The sequence below is a fragment of the Apodemus sylvaticus genome, chromosome 14, assembly GCF_947179515.1.
Source record: "Apodemus sylvaticus chromosome 14, mApoSyl1.1, whole genome shotgun sequence".
Lineage (NCBI taxonomy): Eukaryota > Metazoa > Chordata > Mammalia > Rodentia > Muridae > Apodemus > Apodemus sylvaticus.
In genome coordinates, this window is record NC_067485.1 from 36,462,224 (window position 1) to 36,481,798 (window position 19,575).

A 19,575-nucleotide genomic window follows, 5' to 3' on the forward strand; every position below is an offset into this window, starting at 1 on the left:
CTATGACTTCCAGGTCAGTGTTTTATGGGATTCCTGGGCATGTAAATTCATGGTTCTCTGATTCGTGAGCCTTCTCTTGGGCTCTTTTCTTTCTGTTGGTTTGTCCTATCCAACTTTGATGTGATAGTTTTTGTCTAATTGTATTATATTTTATTTTGTTGTATTTTAATAATATTTCTTACAAGCCTATTCTTTTCTAATGAGGGAGAGAAAGGGAGTGGGTCCAGATTGGGAGAGGGGATTGCTGAGGAACCGGGAGGAGTAGAGGTAAGGAAAACCATAATCAGGATTATAGTATGTGAGAAAATAACCTATTTTCAGCAAAAGGAAAAATAAGAGGAAAAAAAGCAAAAGAAAATTAAGTTCATAGAACTGAAAAAAAGAAGTCAGAATTTATCCTATATTATTTTTAAAATAAAAATAAAATTGTGGTTAGAAAAAAAAAGACATGCAATCAGGGTGCAAGTATACTCAGAGGGGTGATCTCTGAGGACACAGGAGGGAAAACGACAGCCCTGTGTAAGAAGAGGTCTCAGAAATTAAATTAAACCTGCTGACTCTCTGATCTCAGAAATTTGCTGTGTGTTTGTCATGATCTGTGTGTTTCATGTAGCCCAAGATGACTGCAAACTCTCTATGTAGCTCAAGATGACCCTGAAACTTTGATCCTTCTGCTTCCCAGGTCCAGAGGGCTGGACTACAGACATGTCCACCATGTTGGATTTGTGTGATCCTGGGGATGAAAGGCAGGACTTGGTGCATGTAAAGTGAGCACAACGGGGTTTCTTGCTTGCAGGATTGTGAGGCAATGAATGTTTGTTGCTTAAGATTGCTTATGACACAGCCTCTGCTATTTGGCAATGGTGGTCCTTGATAAGGCAAAGTCCATAGTAGAAGATGAACAAAACTTCACAAAGAAAATGACACAACACTTCTTCAACAGAACCAGAAGCTACAGGAAACCATGGATAAAACATGACCTAAGCAATAGGGGGTCCAGTATATGCCAAAGTCCCAGAAACTTGGATCCAACTCAATTGGCCTTAATGTTACTCAAACCCCAAAGAACAAAAAGCGAAATTCAACCCAAGTGCTAGGGAAAGAAGGACTCTAAGGGAAAAGACATTCAGAGCCAATGGCTTATTGCCAGTGGCTTGTCACCAGGACCATCTGTACTGCCCATTTTGGTCTCTAAATGTCACGAAGGTCACAGCCCCAATGTCAGCCCTCTTTTCCCTCAGCCCAGAGAAGGAACATCATCTTGCCACAGTCAGTACATTCTCTCATTTGCTCAACTACAGTTGATCCAGAATGGCTTCGAGCCAGGACTTTGCTAGGTATGAAGACAGAAGGAAACACACTTGCCAACTGCCAGTTTAAATGCAATTGACATCAAGAGAACCAGAGCATGTAAGAGGATTGGGGATCAGTGAGCAGGATTCAAAGGCCACCAAATGGGAACTTCTAGGGGAAGATGGTCATACACAATGCTCTGCGTAGGAAGTAGAGTTGCTGTTCTCTCTTTCACTCTCCAGGTCCAGTCTTTCCCTGGAATATGATGCTGCTTCAATCTCTGCTTTGCGAGTGCATCCCCTCCCCCACCACTAAAGAGTTCTGCTGATGGAGATAGCTCATGCAGGGACAACTGCAGGCCTGAAAGCAGGGGTGGAAGCAGGCAGGTGAGCAGGGGCTGCAATGGTGTGGGCTTTGTGCTGTATACAACAGAAGCCAACAGGAGTCATAAAAAGTCAGGACCTGGGGTGCTGTCCAGGAAGTCCTTGGCAGCAGCATGGAAGACGCAAGGGAAAAAGGTCACTGGTGAGTAGGCAGAAGCTTAGCCCTGGCTCTTACTGGCGATTCCGGAGCAGCCCACAGAGACAGCTGCAATTGGCTGCTGCTGGAAATGCTGAAGGGTCATTTTGTTGGTAACACAAAGACAATAGGCAGAAAGTGCAGGGCGAGTGGCGGACAGCAGCTGTCAACTGCTTACTCTGAATTTTCAAAATCAAAAGTGCTTATCAGCGTGAATCCTCTTGGTCCAAGAACAAAAGGGACCATTAATCCAAAGGGTTGTGTGTATCCAGAATGGATTTTTCTCTAGAAAAGAGAAATGCTGGTCTATCCAGAAGGCCACCACCTTCCTCACTAATGGGCAAAACTCCATCATGATGAGGCAAAGCACTGGACGCCCAACTGAGACCTAAGGGAACGATACACAAAGCCCCTTATGCAAGCCCACATATGCTGACCCTAAATGCTGTTTTTAAAAATCAGTGTATAATATGGTAGATACCACTAGGAGATATTTTCTCCCCTCTCCCATCTCCCCAACTTTCTGTTCCCTTCCCGTGGCCCCACCCCGACCCCAGCTCTTCCCATAGTCAATGTCCCAATAGCCCATCCCCCAGTCTTCCTCGTCACCTCATTCCTCCCTCTTAGTCTCCTTTCCAGAATTTTAGACTTTACATAGATTTTGTATATACATTACAGGTTAGGGGCCACATGAGAAGGAGACACACGGTCTGGTCTTTTTCAATTTGAGTCACTTTGATTAATATTATGCCTTCCACATCCATCTATTTTCCTGAACCGCCCCCCCCCCCATATTTCATTTTTCCCACAGCTGAGTAATAATCCATTATAATCTATTAGCACCAATGCTTTCACTATACATTCATCTGTTGGTGGACATCTCTTTCTATTGTAATAGACACTCTTCCTATTGTAAACTCAGCAGTAATAGCCACGGGTGTGCAAGTGTTTCTGCGGTAAGATATAGTATGCCCAGGAGCCCGGTAACTGGGTCATATGGTAGATCTATTTTTACATTTCTGGGGAACCTCCACACTGATCTCCCAAATGGCTGTATTAATTTGCACACACACACACACACACACACACACACCATCCATGTATAAGGATTCCTCTTTCCCACAGCTACTCTAACATGTGTTGTCAGATTTCTTGGTGATAGTCTTTCTGAAGAGGTATCTAAAAATAGTTGTCATTTGCATTTCCCTGGGGACTGGGAATGTTGGCAGCATTGTAAGTACTTACGGAGCATTTGTTTCTTCTTTTGAGAACCTGACAGTTCACTTCTCTAGCTCATTCTTTGATGGGCACCTTTGTACCTTGGCTCTTTCATTTCTGGGGTTCTTTGTAGATTCTGGGTGTTGGCTCCAGTCTGAAGTCTGGCTGGTGCAGATTTTCCACCACTCTGCCGGCTGGGCAGAAACTCTGTAATTTGATGTAGCCCCATCTGTTGGCTCTTGGGGCGAGCTCCTGTGCTATTGCAGTTCTGTTCAGAGAATTCTTGCCCAAATGAGTGTCTTAAAGAGCATTCCCTGGTTGCTTCTAGCAGTTTGAGACTTTTGGCTTTAACTTGATGTCTTTGGTCCACTTCAGGTTGGTTTTCTGTACAGGGTGGAAGATGTGCCCCTAGTTCCATCCTTCTACAGGTAGGGCCCAGTTCCCAGCCCCGGCTGTTCACTAGGCTTCCAGTATACGTTTTTGCTACTTTTTCAAAAATTAGGTTCTCCGAGCTTTATGGTTTATTTTTAGAGCCTGTGTTCTGTCTCACAGGTCCACCTCTCTGTTTTAATACTAGCTGTCTTTGTCACTGTACTTCTGTAGCACAATTTGAGGTCAAACCATACTAGTTTTAAAATGTTTATTAATTGAAAGCATTTGGAGGGTTTTGTACATGATGCTGTGTTTACATAATTTTCACCCTTCCCTCTCCCCTACCAGCTCCTCCTGAGTGTCTCACCAACACATACACACACACACACACACACACTCTCACACACACAACTATTGAGTCCATTTAACGTTGCTTACCTGTGTCTGTGTGTGTGTGTGTGTGTGTGTGTGTGTGTGTCTGTGTGTCTGTGTGTCTGTGTGTTTAGGGGTAATAAATGTCCTATCAGGGTAGCTATACCGATTCTCCCTCTCAGCAGCCACGGCCTGTCTGTAGCTCTTCATCTAGGGAGGGAGACCTTGTGAGCCCTCCCCCATCCACATTGTTATATCAACGGGAATGTCATGATGTCATGATATGGGTCTTGTTTAGGCAATCCTCTTGTTGAGATTATTCTGAATCTGGTTCCATATCAGAATTATGTAGACAGTAATTAATAATACTGACTCTGGCATAGCCCCTGACACACTCAACCATGAGATGCTCATGTGAGACCGGGATGCTTAGAACCAAGCATCTGTGAAGGGACCTATAGAGAGCTGATGAAGTCCTGAGGAAATGTGTTTTGTTGACATTAGCATGGTCATGTCAAGGACACCAATGCCTCAGACCCACAGGAGAGGCAAAACTTTCCCCAGGTCAGGCTCTAGGATATGGGAAGGCCTTCCTCTGGCCCTTGTATGAACACTGGCTGAGAGTGCAGAAAGCTTTGGCCTTTCTGACCAACCCATCCTCTTCCCTGATGTTTGTAGCCTGAGATTGCTCTCCTACAGAGCTCTTCCGTGGAGACTAGCTTCCCCCTCCTCCTTGTGCTGTGCATAATAAGCTAGCTGGGTTCCAGGGTCGTGAAGGAGGTGCCTTCTGTCAGAGCAAACACAGCCCGTCCGATCCCAGCTTTCCTGTCTGTCTGTCTGTCTGTCCTTTCTTCATCCACGAATTATCCCTGTCAGGTTTCTAGTACCAAGCCAGGAAGGATGTAGCAGGTATTCATTATCTTTATATCCCAAGATCTCTTGCCTTATAGACAAGCTTGAAAATGTAAACAATGGGTGTATAGCAACCTTCAAATACACAGACATCTTAGCCAGCACAATTGTGGATCCTTGCAGGACCCTTAGCTGACTCTAGGAATATCTTGGTCCATCTTTAGCCCTTTCTGTGTTCTCTCTTATCCAGTGTTTTCTCCTTTCTCTTGCCAATGTTAGTTAAGCAAAACTGGAATGAGGCATAGCCTTTCTGGGACTAAGAACATTCCTAGGGATCTGCAGGTGTGGCTCAGTGATTGAACCTTGCCTAGCAAGCATGAGGTCCCAGCCCTGCAAAAAATGTGTCAGTAACTAGACGCCTTCCTGTGCTTAATGGTCACTAGAGCAGTCTACAGACTAGGATTTCTCCTTCTCTTTGGACTTCAAACTTCTGTCATGGCCTTGTTCTGTTCCTGGGTGCTCTGTCCTTAAGACCTCCCATAGCTGCCTCCATTTCTAGAAAAGCAACTTGCTTTTCACAACAGGCTTCAAATACCCGGAGTCCAGGGAAACAGTTGAACTTTTACATATCTCAAAATACATCAAGGACCATATTAAACAAAAGGGCCTTTGGGAGCAGCGGTGTTGGTGAAGGTCCATATCCGGAACATCAGCTCACAGGCAGGCGTGTCTTCCACCTCCCTGTACCCCTTAGCTCCCACGGCCTGCGCAACTGCGGCGAGGATTAACTACTGCTGCGAAGCAGCACTCAGCTTAAATGGAATCTGTAGAAGATTATTCTGAGCCACAGATGACTGACCATGGTCCAGGAACACAGAACCACGCTGTCCAGAATGACCTGCTGCACTGTGGAAGCGGTTACGTGAGCTTCTACGGCACATCCAGTTCTCTGCCCCTGGCATGTCCAGTAAACTTCCAAGTGGCAGGGCCAGCCAGCCTGCATCAGGTGAAAGCTCCAAAGACAAGCCAATTGGATCTGCAGCCGAGTCTGTCTTGACTTTGTGTCTTGACACCTGTAGCCTCTGAGTCTTGGCTTCCACTAGAGAAGGCCACTGCCAGGGTCCCAGGACTCCAGGCTAGAAAGCAAGCTAAAAAAGGAAGCTGTTCATCGGTGCTTCTGCTCTTCTAGAACATTTGACAAAGCTCATGTGAACTGGGACTTTTCTTCAAAAGTAACTTCCCTTGTGGGCCCCATGGAGCCACTTGCAGAGCCTGGAAATGACTTCTGTGGACAGCCATGTCTGCTCAAGGTCAAGGTGTCTTCAGACAAAGTCAGACTTAACTTTCACGGACAGCAGGCAGGAGGACAGTGGAGTTGCTGCCCTGGTAGAGAATTAACGCTAAGAAATAGCTGCTCTAAATTTGCAAAATGCAGGGATAAAGCCATCAACCCACCTGCTTTCTAATTTGGGGGTATTGCCTGTCCCCAGAGTATCCTTGCAGTACAGGTGTCTGAACCACATCTTTCTAAGATCATTGTATAGAACAGAGAATGGGTCTCCAGCATCTTTTGCTTGCAATGTCTAAACATATCAAGCCTTCACCAAATACAACACATAAGTGAATGCATTAATTAGTGAATGGATGGAGGGGGCAGTTTCAGACTATGTAAGCTAGTTGTTTGTATGATCTCTCCCCCCTCACCCCATAGTATGCTTCCAGTGTTCTCTGCAAGCACAAGGCCTTTCCCTCAGAAACTAATTTTGAAATGCAGGAACATTTCCCAGTGCAAACACAGCTCAATCAAAACTGTCAAGAGCAATGACGCATTAAACTAATCCATTCAATCCTTCATTCACTCAACAAACACTTACTAAATCTTCATTACATAGCAGGCACTATGCCAAGTGCCAGAGACAACCGAAGAGAAAAGATGAAGTTTCTAGACCACCAAGTCTTAAAGTCTCTTAAGTAGTTCAGATGCACAGCAGAGGTGAGGAAGCAGGTCATCTATTCAATGTCCAGACACTTCAAAAACTGTGTGGCTTGAGTCCTACCAGTTCCAGGAACACATGTCAACTCCTACAACACCTCCTGCTGCCTTCTCTCTTAACTAGAAATTCTCAGACTGAATTTCTTACTTCTTCTCTTAACTACCAAATATTAAGTACAGGGTTGGCAGTGGTGGTGTGTGCCTGTAATCCCAACTCTCAGGAGGCAGAGGCAGGTGGATCTCTGAGTTTGAGATAGATCAACCTTTTAAAAAAATGATAAGTACAAAAATCAAACCATTAAAATAGATTATTTTACATTTGTCTAATTTAAATAAATAAATATGGAAAGGAAGAAAGAAAGGAAGAGAGAGAGAAGAAAGGAAGGAAAGAGAGAAAGAGAGAGAGAAAAAGAGAAAGAAAGACAGAGAGAAAGAAAGAGAGCCAGGAGCTGTAAAGAATTCTCAGTAGTTAAGGGCACTTGCTGTTCTTAAAGAGGACACAGGTTTAATTTCTAGGACCTACCAACCATCAGTAACTCCAGTTCCAGGAAATCCATGCCCCTCCTGGCTTCTGAGGTCAGCAGGCACACACAAGGTGCATATACATACATACATACATACATACATACATACGTACATACATACATACAGGCAAACACTCATACATATAACACTTTTTGATTTTTAAAAAAAAGGAGATAATGTATTGATTTTAACCCAAAACTCCCCCATTCAACCCATTTTTACTAAGCACACAGTCTACTTCAGACAGCCTAGAAATCTAAGGCAATAAATATAGTTCTACCTGCTGGTTTAAACCCTGGTTCACGGGGAATAAGCCCAAACTCCCCTTTTAGGTGCCCTCCCTTTAGAGCTTATGAAAAGCCTCACAGAAACAAGATGGTGGCCCAGCAGCCACCTCTCCTGCCATCACCAAGGTTCTCTCAGAAGTACACGGAAGCCTGGTAGGAAAGACCATCTGTGCCATGAGGATTTCCCATGCCTCATGCCAATCCTGATCGATACCATGCTCTTCTGTGTGAAATCTTTTCCACATTTGTACCTTACGACATTCCTGCTGGGGGCTCAGGGACATTTCAGGCACCTATATCCCATCCTCTAGCACAGTGGTTCTCAAGCTCCCTAAAGCTGCAACCTTTAATACAGTTCCTCATGTTGTGGTGACCACACCCCCTCCAACCATACAATTACGTCATTGTTGTTTCATGACTGTAATGCTGCAGTTAGGAATCAGAATGTAAATATGATTATGTAGGATATCTGATATGTGACCTCGAGGGGCTGTGACCCACAGGATGAGAACTGCTGATCAATCACAGCCAATGTTCCTGGGTTCTAAGGCAGGCTTGAGTTCCTGTTAATTCTGAGTGAGCCTCACATACTGAGTTTGTACTCCTTAACAATGGAGGATCTAGAGGGCCGGATAGTGTGTGCCTGCTGCTCTGGGAAAGCCTGCAGGACAGCTTCCCACTGCTTGGTGCAACCTCCCATCTCCTACAGCCTGCACAAGTTCTCTCTGCTGGCTTCTACTTGCTCTGGCTTCCTCATTAGTTTCCGTAACCATATTTGGAAGAGGTGATGGCTATATTGAACACGTATAGATAAGTTTCTTCCTGTTCCCTAAACCTCACATGCTAACAATAATTTACCCAGAATTTACACTCTATTAGCTATTACAAAAGCAATCCACAGACTAGTTAATATACATGAGCAATTTTTCTTACGCTTTATGCAAATTGCCATTTTCCATCTGGAACTTGATCATCATTAGACTCTGAAATCCGAAAGTAGCTCTTGAACCAATCCCCCAGTGGTACCCCAGTGGTACCCCAGGGGTACAATTGTTCTCCTAACCAGTACCAAGACTGGATAAAGGCTTTAAAGGTCAAGGTAAAGAATTCCTCATTTTACCCTCCTAAAAAAGACACACCAGAAGGGCGCCTCATGGGAAAACCCATGGCTAGTAGCTCACACAAGAGTGTCCTGGCCTCAAGTCTCAGTTCTATCAATAATTCTGCAACGCAGGGCCACTACAAATGTCTGTAATCCACAGTGCCTTCCTCTGTGGAGGAAGTAAGCCATATCTACAAAGCTGTGAATGAAGATAAGAAATAATGTGAAGAAGCCATCCCCCTTCCTGACTTACGTGGTGGGTACTGACCACGTGCTAGAACTTAAAATGAAGAAAACGTCAGCTCTGTATACATTTGTGAAAATACACACGCCTTAATAGAAATGAAAAATAATTTTTTATAGGGAATCATTTCCCCAAATAGGAATATATTATTTATTCAGTGAGAAACTTATTTTTTTTAATCATCTGGTCAGAACAAATTTTCACCTCCCAGACCATTTGATTGAGGCACATCACTGAAGCATATATTTTATTATTATTATTATTATCATCATCATCACTATTATTATTATTTTCCACATTTTAAATATTATGTTTCCTTCTTTCAAATAGACTATTTTATCCAGTAGAAATCCCCCAAAGGAGCCACCGCACATTCATAATAGAGATAGAATAGAGCACTGCCGTCCCACTTGCTGCTTCCCAACATGACAGTTCACCTAAAATAAAACTGGATGTAATCCATGACAAGCGTGACCTAGTGCCTACACATTGGCCATGATCATTGACACTTCCATGACATGTGGAGGGGAGAGAAAGCCTCTGCATGCGGAAAGCATTTATTACTTGAAAAGACGTTTGGCCATCTTTGACAGTGTTGGTATCCGGGTGTCTTCTCAGGGCCAATACAAGCCAAGCCGACCAAAGCATGGGAAATGGAAGCCAGCACCCTACCCCTACCCAGCTCCCGGGGCATCCAGGCAGCGTTCTGATGTCTAATCTTGGCTCATTTCAGAAGGCAAAAGGGAGATAGTACATTCCTGGGGGTTGGGGTGATAATGCAGCTGGTTTGAGGGTACACCTATCCATTCAAGCATTCAGGGTCGATCTTCCCAGTTTGTGGAGGTTTTTTCCTACACCTTGAAAAACCTCCCTCCACAATCTCTTTCCTCCAAGGGCTTTTGAGTGTTGGAGTTGTGTCCATAGCCTGGTAAGTCACGCATCCCAGGGTCTGGAAGTTGCCAAGAGAAAGTCATGCCAGGGAATGTTCTGATTTCAAAAATCTAGACAAGTCATCTCAGCAGACACCTCCTAAGTGCTGGAGGCAATGGCTGGATTCATGCTTCCAGATTTCAGTAGGTGCAAATGATTTCAGAAGCACCTACCCGGTGGACTCTTCTCTACGCTGCGTTGCTGAAAGGCCCTGTAAAGTATGCACACAAAGCTAGACGTGGTGATTTAACGGTACAAAAAAAAAAAAGACTTATAAAAATATTCCCTGCAGTGAAAAAGAATGCATGTAAACATCTCCTCCGCGTCACTGGAGAACCCTTGAGCCTGTCCGTTATGTTTTCCCAATGTCCCACAATTCCCTTGCTCATCTTTTCTCTGTGGATATCAGTCTGCCTTCTTCGTTACCGAATTTGAACTCTGACACTGCCTTTGAGACTGGCGTGGTTTGATTGGCAGGAAAAGGATTATCAGCAGACATATGATGTGTAAGAAGAAGAACATGGACCTAGAAGTAAAAACACAAGAGTTGCCTTTCAAAGAACAACATGAACAGAAAACATCTATGATGACATCATCTTCAGCGGGTTAAGAGAGGGCTCCCTGTGCTTACCAGCAGCAGAAGCAACAGGTCCCAACGACTTGCTTGCTACACACTCCTTGCTCTGGTGGGCAAGCAGGCCAGGGATGGATAAACAACAAAGCTGGGTGTGGCAGAGACAGACAGACAGACACAGACTGTCCCACTGGCATGATCAGACCAAGAGAATTAACTGTGAAACCAGACAAATGGCTGATCAAAAGCCAGGGATGCAGAGAGCACAGCGGAGTTTACTCTGTTCTCTGAGTACAAGCACGCCCGATCTCCCACATGTTTCTCTAAGTTGAGTTCTCATCGACCTCAGGCATGGGAAGGATCCTGATTTACTGAAAGCTCTTATTTTGTGATTCACTGGAGAGGCTTGCGAAGCAGTGCCATAGCACATGTGTGGCCAGCAGATGACATTTAGGAGTCAGGTTGCTCCTTCTAGCACGAGTTCCAGAGACTGGGCTCAGGCTGTCCAGCTTGTACACCAAGTGCTTTTAGTGGCTGAACCATTTCACTGGTCCAGGATCTAGATTTTGAAAACTCCACTTAGAGCCTTGAAAATAACTTTCATCTAAACCAAACAAGAACCAAATTTTACTCTTAAGATATGTTGAGTGCCACTGTCACAATATAAATGCTAGATAAACACTGGGCACAACCTGCCAATAAATACATATAAATAGAAATTTTTTACATGTTTGTTAAAAGTGTTAAAAAAAAGTGTTACATGTTAAAAAAAAAAGTGTTTGTTAGCATAATTGTTCCATATCTACTGGGAAGGTTAAATTAATACCTTAATCCAACTCTCCCAACCCTGCCCACCTGCTCACCTGCTCACCTGTTCACCTGCACACTGTCTCTGTCTCTGTCTCTCTGTGTGTGTGTGTGTGTGTCTGTCTGTCTGTCTGTCTGTCTGTCTCCCACTCCTTACTTTCTCTTGATGAAACTAGGATTTTGTGTGCTAGGCAAGCATCCCATCACTGAGCTGTTTCCCCGTGTCCCCAATCACTGCAATGTTCTCTAAAATCTAAAGAAAAGCAGGTCAAAGACAAAGGACCCATTCCTCAGCGATGGCAAGGTCAGAGCTAGCCTAAGCTCCTCTACCTTTAGCAAGAGGAATGGCTCCCTAAAAACACTTATGGAGCAATCAAAAGTACCACCGGCTCTTCACTTTCTCTTTCTAGTCCCAACTGCTTATGATGGCGGAAGCACAGGAAACAGCTGAGGGGCAGAGTGGATGCTATCAGGCGTGGAGCCTGTCTTTAATTCTTAGCACTGAAAAAAATAAGTACTAAACTGGCATTTCCAAAAGAGCCTGAGTCCGCACCCTGGGAGAACAAGCCTCCTTTTTAAGGGGCCTCCTTTTGTCACAGTGTTCTTTACTCACTTAGTTAGGCAGCCCCCTGGGAGAGCAGCAACAGGAAAGGCACGGTGGTCCTTTGGTACCCACAAGGGAACCAGTCCCAGGACCTCTGCTCATGCCGAATCTCTAGACACTCCATGTCCTTATAAAATGGTGCAATGCTTGCATATAGTCTACAGAAGCCTTTCCTATGCTTTTAACCATCTTGTGGTATACTTAGAAAACCAAATATACTGTACATGGCTCCAGAAAAAAAAATAGCAAAACGGAAGCTCCATACATGTTCCACCATAGAACCAGTTTCCTCTGGACTTGACAGGAGCAGCTCCATCTTCAAGCAGTATGACTGAAATAACCCACAGAAGACCCTGGACCATAGTGACGAATAAACTGAATTATATAAGAGAAAACAAAACTATGGGAAGGATAACGGGGCTGTTTCTATCCTTCCTGCAGAGGAAGTGGGTGTCACATGATGCTTCCCTGAGATTCCAATCAACCCTCCATGCATGGATTATATAAGCTGCACAAAACTGAAGGGGGTTTTGCTTTTCAGTGGTAAAGCCAGCATGCACATCATTGATGGTTTGGTAAATAACCCCGATAAATTCATTTTCTCCCCATCTGGACTTGAGGGTCTTTCTTTGATCTGTCAACTTCTTTTCTATCTGGGGAGCAGATGTTTATGTCGTTCAAGGAAAGTCATGAGAGACATCAATGCAGATACCACGGGGTCTTAAAAATATTCTCAGCTCATGTATCAGAGGGTCAACCGTGTATGATGAACTGCTATTTGAATAGCAAAGAAGTAGTGACCGACTGTCTAACTTAAGTGAATAAAGAACACTGTGGTGAGAGGAGGCCTCTTAAGGAAAATCCTGGGCATTGACTGGATTCTCAGAGGTTAGAGTCAAGCTACAGTAAATTCCCACTCTTAGGTGAACACACCTGAGATTCTTTGTTCTTTTACTTTGGCTCATTTCCCATGGGACATGTGGCCATTATGTTAAATTAAATCCCAGTACACAATCAAGAAAAGCAAACTGCAGTGTCCTACTAAGGTATAGTGACCTTTCCTGACAGTCCATATCCCCTCTAAAACCTTATGGAATGTTCCATCTTTCTATTATAGAAAGTCTCAAGTTGGCTACCATCCATGGAGCATACTCAATACTGACTTCGGGACTCTAGATATAAACAGTATCTGTTCTCAAAGAGCTGGTTATCTACAAAAGCTACAAATTCTAACCATCTTCTTTTAAAAATGTGTGCATGTGCTTGCTTTGTTTGATGTGTATGTGTGCATCTGTGTGTGGAAGACAGAGCTCAGCTGTTGTTCAAAAACACTGTTTTCTCCGAGACAGAGTCTTTCATTGGTTGGCCTGGCCCTCTCCAACCAGGCTGGGCTGGCTAGGCAGCAAGCACCAGGGGTCCTGCTGTCTCTGCCTCTCCAGCACTGGGATTACAGTACTGCCACATCTGGCTTCTTAGGTGAGTCCTCGGGTCAAAACTTGGGTCAAACTCAGGTCCTGAGCTTGCAAGCCAAGTGCTTTATTGACTGAGCTAACCTGGGACATCTTCACATATTGAATTTAAAAGAACAATGCTTAAAAATAAGTGAGTGGATGGGTATTGGGTTTTTCTTTACAAATGATTTCATAGATTTCTTTTTCTTCCCCTTTTATAACGTTTGGTTTTCTCACACAGACCATATCAGAAATGTAAATGTGAAAGATAGAGACACTTGAATATAGCCGACCTTCGCCGCTTCACTGCTGGCCACTAAACTTATCCCCAAATAAGCTACAGATCTACAAGACAGCCACAGTCACCTTCTGTAAATGGCTGTGGCATTTGAATTTCCTTTTGTTAGATTGAATGGCTCTCTTAAGAGTGAGTCAGAGCTGGAGAGAAGGTTGGGTGTATAAGAATGAGGATGTGAGCTTAGATTCCCCAGCAAACATAATAAAAAAAAAATCTGGGCATGTGGGCGTGGCCATATGTGCCTGTATTCTGAGTGCTGAGGGTTTGGGGCCAGGGGAAGGACGCAGGGGCAGAATCAGAATGATCACTCGGGCTTTCTGGCCACCACGCCTAGCCAAAATATGGCTGGAAGAATAGATGGTCTCAAGCTCAAGCTCCTCCTGCCTCTACTTCCCCAGTGCTGGGATAATAGGTGTATGTTCATTACCTTGTCCAGAGAGTCCTCCGTGTTTGCGTTCTGTATCTATCCCTTCCAAATGCACTACCAGAGCCCATCACATGCTGGAAACATTGTTTGCAAAGCATCATCACAGATACTGGCACTCACGTGTTGGCGTCTTTGGGACAGTCATTTCCTCTTAAAGCTTCAATGGGCACTTCCAGAGTCAAGCGGCATTTAACAGTCCTTAGCATAACAGCCCTTAGTATGCTGGTTCCGTTGACCAATTCACAAGTCAAAGAAAGCTGAGTGAGGCAACAGCTGAGGACAAAGGAGACTTACTTGTATAAACTGATGGTTGGCTCGACTGCCAACAGGACAAAGGGCGCTGCCGTGTACGAGACAGCCAGCTGAGTGACAGCCCAGGTCACCATGTCATAGGCCATCTTTCGAGCTTTGGAGGAAAGGAAGTGGTGTCTGTAGTTGTTCCTCACCTGCAAAGCAGGAAGGCAGAAGCAGGAGGCTGGAGTAAGAACTGAAATAACTTCCATTCAGTCACAAGACATAAAACCAAAGGGAAGAATGCAGGCTGAACAGCATGGCCAACACTTTGAGTTCTATTTTCAACCAAAAAACCCCTCTAAACCTTTTCTTATTACATATATATGTAATATACATATATGTACCCATAAGTACTATATGATATCCTTTTTAACCATTTCTCTCCCCCTGCAAAAAAGTTTAAGAACATGCCAGAGAGCCTTCCAAAACCTTTTCAATTTACATATATCTACATTTATATTCTTAATGGCACTAGAGTATTTCTTTAGCCTATTTGAGATTTTTTTGGTGTAATCTGTTATAGACAATTTGCCATGCTCATGAATATTAATCTTCAATGTAATTTATGTTAATTGTGGGAGACTTAGCTTGTCTGCCAGGCCCTTGTTATGCTGCTACAGTTTTGTGGTGCATACTCTTACTGGTAAGTCTCTGTACTCTGCCCCATTTCAATGGAGATAGTAGCACAAGTGACAGTTGACACTAACAGTTGTCACCACAACTAAAAGCAACTGCTATTTACTGGGTGCTTGCTATGCACCATATCCATGCTAATGCTTTACACAGATCATGTGTGTTGAGTCTTCTAGCAAACCACCAGCTCTGCCTAGCAAAGCAAAAACCTTTCTCAGGCTAGGGATGTGTAGTAGTTAGAATATGCTTGGCCCAGGGAGTGTTATGATTAAGAGGTGTGGCCTTGTTGAAGTAGGTGTGGCCTTGTTGAAGTGGGTGTGGCCTTGTTGAAGTAGATGTGGCCTTGTTGGAAGAAGTCTGTCACTGTGAGAGTAGGCTTTGCCAGTCTCTTGCTTGCCTTCAGAACAAGATGTAGACGTCTCAGCTCCTCCAGAGCCATGTCTGCCTACCTGGATGCTGCCAGCCTTCCTGCTATGATTATAATGGATTGAACCTCTGAAACTGTATGATAGCCCCAATTAAATGTTGTTCTTTATAAGAGTTGTCTTAGTCAAGGTGTCTTTTCACACCAATGAAACTCTAAGACAGGATGTGTCTAGTTGGTAGGTACTTGTCCATGGCACACAAAACTCTGGGATCAGTCCCCAGTACCTCTTAAAACCAGGCACAAGGCATAGGCCTCTGATTCCAGCGTTCCAGTGGTCCAGCAGTGGAGGCGTGAGGATCAGAAGCTCAGAGCCATTTTAGATACATATTTTTGATACATACATGATTTGGATACACACCTTTTTGAATATATGTTTTGAATACATTTTTGGATCTGGGATATCCTGAGCTACATGAGATTCTGACTCATGATAACAATAAACCAAAACAGCCCCTTGCCCCCTCGCCAACAACAACAATGATCCTTTTTATCTGTTCTCAGCTCCTCAAGAATAGACTGGGTTCCATCCATTCAGAAATGCTGGGCAACAGCTATAAAACTTTAATAGCTAAGGAGCTGACCTCCAGAAGCCAAGACTTTCATGACTGCTAAGTTTATTCTCTTGCTAGGAAAAAACGGAAATTCTGCTCCATCAATCCCTCTCTTTCCACTCTTTTGCTAACTTCCTTCTGAGAAACTGTTTCCAAGGCTGCAATAGACAGATCTACATAAATCAAAGCCTGTGCCAGTAGAGGCCACTGGGGTATAGATATTTTAAGGAATGATACACTGAATACATCAACAGAGCAAAGCGCTGACCTTTATTTCTTAGTTTGTTCTGACAATCTGTTCTTTAGTTTTGTTTCAGAATCCAAGTTGGTACATATAAGAAGAACAAATAAAAGCTCTTTCCTTCTTCTCATGTTCAAATATTTATTTAATTTTTTTTTGAATTTTTTAAATTAGCCTGAATAGCAACTTTCTACCTCGTTCATAGGTAGAATCTGATCTACTTCATCTAAGCAGAAGAAGACCCTTCAGGGGAGAGCTCTTGACTTATCCACTGTGATGTCTGGATGCCTACACTGACTGGCATGTGGCAGGCCTGCTGGAATATTCATAGAGAAGTGCACTGAAGGATTGGTAAATAGCAAGAGTTTGGAAGATAATCCATCTGTGAACTGAATACCCAGAACCCACTTTGAAAAAAAAGTCAGCAAAAAAAGCCAGGCATAGTGACATCCACTTTTGTGCTGGCACCAGGAAAGTGGAAACAGGCAGCTCTTTAAAGCTTGTTAGCAGCCGGCCCTAGCCTGCTTTTGAGTTCCAGGCCAATGAGAGATTAGCCTCAAAAGGAAAAAATAGTGGGTGTTGCCTGAGAAATGGTATCCAAGGCTGTCTTCTCTTACACTTACACACACACACCACACACACACACACACACACACACACACACACACACACACACGCATGCACGCACACGCACACACACACACAAGTACATCTACACACTCACCAACCCGCACCACACCATACACATACCTCACACAAAAGGAATAAATAGCAAGATTTGTATATAACACAACTAATGTCATTGAAACCTTTTGGGATCTGAAATAAGAAAGACCATCATCGTGATCAAAGAACAAAATTAAATCAAGTACAGAAGTCTGTACTTAGCACAAAATAGTTTTATGCTTTGATTGGATCAGACAGATGATGGTGGATCCGTCGCCAGCAGACTCAGTTCCTGGGGCTGCTACCTTACCAACTGCCAGAGCTATGGTGAATTACTCCTCGATTTAGCATCATGATGTGAGGTATTAAGCAGGGTATAAGTGAACTGAAGTTTGATAGAGCCTGCACTAATTAATAAACATGATCATCTTTACATGCACATTCTGTCTGTAATGATTACAAGTGTCTCCATTTCTCAAGGGAGTAATTTGTTGCTCATAAAATTCTTACTGCTTTACTCTCTGCAAGTGAATCAGTTAACCCCTTTTACAAAGACAAGTCCCTATACGTAGAAGTACTTTTGCAAATAAGACAACTTTTTACATATTATTTGATTTTTTTTCCCAAACACTATTCCAAGAAAACAAAAGTAGTATTCAGGGAAGAAGTTTTCACTCAGCATCAAAAAGTCATTCCAACACCCCCACAGCTCCCACTTACCAGAGCAACAACAACCATCACACACACACACACACACACACACATCACAAGTTGCTAGAGAGAACCAACACCTGAAGGAAGCTTACCGCTCTAGCTGCCAATGTGACGGGGACTCCAGTTAAGAATGTAAAGTAGTATCCAGGGTAGACACCGTGCCAGAGAGCAGACAGGAAGAAGGTGACCACAGTCGGGTACCAGGGAACCCGCTCATAGCACACACTGTGAAGAGAGGAAGGGCCAGCAAACCCCTGGTGAAAATACTGCACAATCCAGGGTCACCTGTATCCCTTCGGGGCAGACCACGTGGAAGACCTTAGATGCATTCTGAAAGATGCATGCCTGACTCTTAGCAGGAGCTTGCAATGACAGTCAGGCAACCTGTGCTTTTTTGGCATCTTTGAGTGCTATCCAACACGCACTTCCTGGCTCCACTATAAATCATAACCTTATCAGACTGAACGGTCTGGACCTTATCTAGTGTGCTATTATCACAAAGGTCCGGGTGGTCTCTTTCAACTCAACACAAATTCCGGCATTACAGAAGCAGGGTCTACCAAAGGGCACATCCACTAAGGGTACTGATATGAGTGTCAATGTCATTAAAACACCTGGACTCCAGATAAGGATCTTTGGAAATTATATTCATTTAGCCAACATCAATTCATCTTTCCAACAGGTCCTTATGCCATCGGATAAATCAACATTTTCATCTTGGAACTCCAGGGAGAAATGAGTGTGCCCATTAGAGGTCCTGCTCAAAGCCCATCAGTTTTAAATGACCAAGACAGACACTGAGCAGCCTTTACCCCAAGTGCCTGAGATAAGCCTTCTCAATTTCAGACTTTCTTTTCAAATAGTGTTTGTATATGCATGAGTTATCTTGGGGATGAGACCCAAGTCTAGAGCACAGAGCTCATTTGTATTTCGTGAACACCTTCCATACACAGCTGGAATGCAGCTTCATCCAATGCTGTCGCATGGATGTTCTGACTGCCATCTGTCATGGGAGGTCAGAGGTGGAGTTTTCCATGGAGGACATCATGTTGGTGTTCAAAGGCTTCAGATATGGGGACATTTGCCTCTTCATGTTTCAAAGATAAGATGCACAACATGGGAACTACATTTCGAGAAGCCAGAAAAGTTAGCTGATCATTGGCTCTTATTGATTGAAATAACCGACAGGAAGTGACAGGGGCTTTCTCTCTAAAACTCAAGTCTATGCATTGCCAGTTGCAGTCAAAGGTGGCCACTATACACTGCAAAAAGTAACAGGGATCTAATAGAAAGTGAAACAGAAAAGTCAAGCAATTACCATGGGTTCATCACCGATGGTTCAAAAGTAACTGATTTTTAAAATTATAATAATAATAATTATTACTGCTATTATTGTTGTTAATGTTGTCATTTTAAGACAGGGTTTCTCTGTGTAGCCCTGGCTATCCTGGAGCTAGTCCTGTAGACTAGGCTAGCCTCAAAAATCAAAGATCTGCCTGACTCTGCCTTCTGAGTCTGGGATCAAAGGCATGTGCTACCACAACCGATATATATTCAGATTCTGGGGTCTATCTCCCTATTCATTAAAGAAAAAGAAATATAGCTGACATTTAAAATACAGGATTAGAATACTATTCTCAGTAAGATTTTTTTAACATGACTAGGCACATGAATTTTAAAAATTTCTTTGCATCATTTTGCATGAGTGACAACTTTTATCTATAATATTTTTCATTCTTAATCATCTTGGGCTGTATACTCCTAATGGAGACTGTATGACTCAGGCATGTTGGAACTACTCAGCATAAAGAAATAAATGCTGGTGTTAAAATTGCTTGCAATTTTAATTAAAAACAATCATGTTCATATCAGAATTTATAAACTGCAGAAACAGGCAGTCTTCAGACAGCATCACACGAGCTTTATTTGAAGAATTGCTATATTGTACCTCCTTTGCTTCAATAGTTTAAAAGATGTATTTGTTTTAAATATTTTTTTCTTATTTTTAAAATAAAGTTTTAAATAAAAAATTGTTTTAAGATAGTTTGAAAGATTATTTTGTGTTTGTGTGGGGTTTGTATACATGAGTGAACATGTCTTGGAGACCAGAAGAAAACAGTGGACCCCTGGAGTTACAGGTGGTTGTGAGACACCCGACGGAGGTAATAGGAACTGAACTTG

General features: G+C 43.3%; 1 protein-coding gene across 1 annotated transcript in view; it reads right to left on the reverse strand.

The window, feature by feature from the left end:
- Positions 1-8,991: 8,991 nt before the first annotated feature.
- Mboat1 (membrane bound O-acyltransferase domain containing 1) overlaps positions 8,992-19,575 on the reverse strand; it is a 112,807-nt gene continuing 102,223 nt past the window's right edge. Inside the window, exons 11-13 of the mRNA XM_052157288.1 lie at positions 17,487-17,619; positions 14,163-14,314; positions 8,992-10,233 (exon numbers count right to left, since the gene is read on the reverse strand). Coding sequence (XP_052013248.1) covers positions 10,113-10,233; positions 14,163-14,314; positions 17,487-17,619 — 406 coding nt within the window. The 3' untranslated portion in view covers positions 8,992-10,112. The remainder of the gene's footprint in view (positions 10,234-14,162; positions 14,315-17,486; positions 17,620-19,575) is intronic.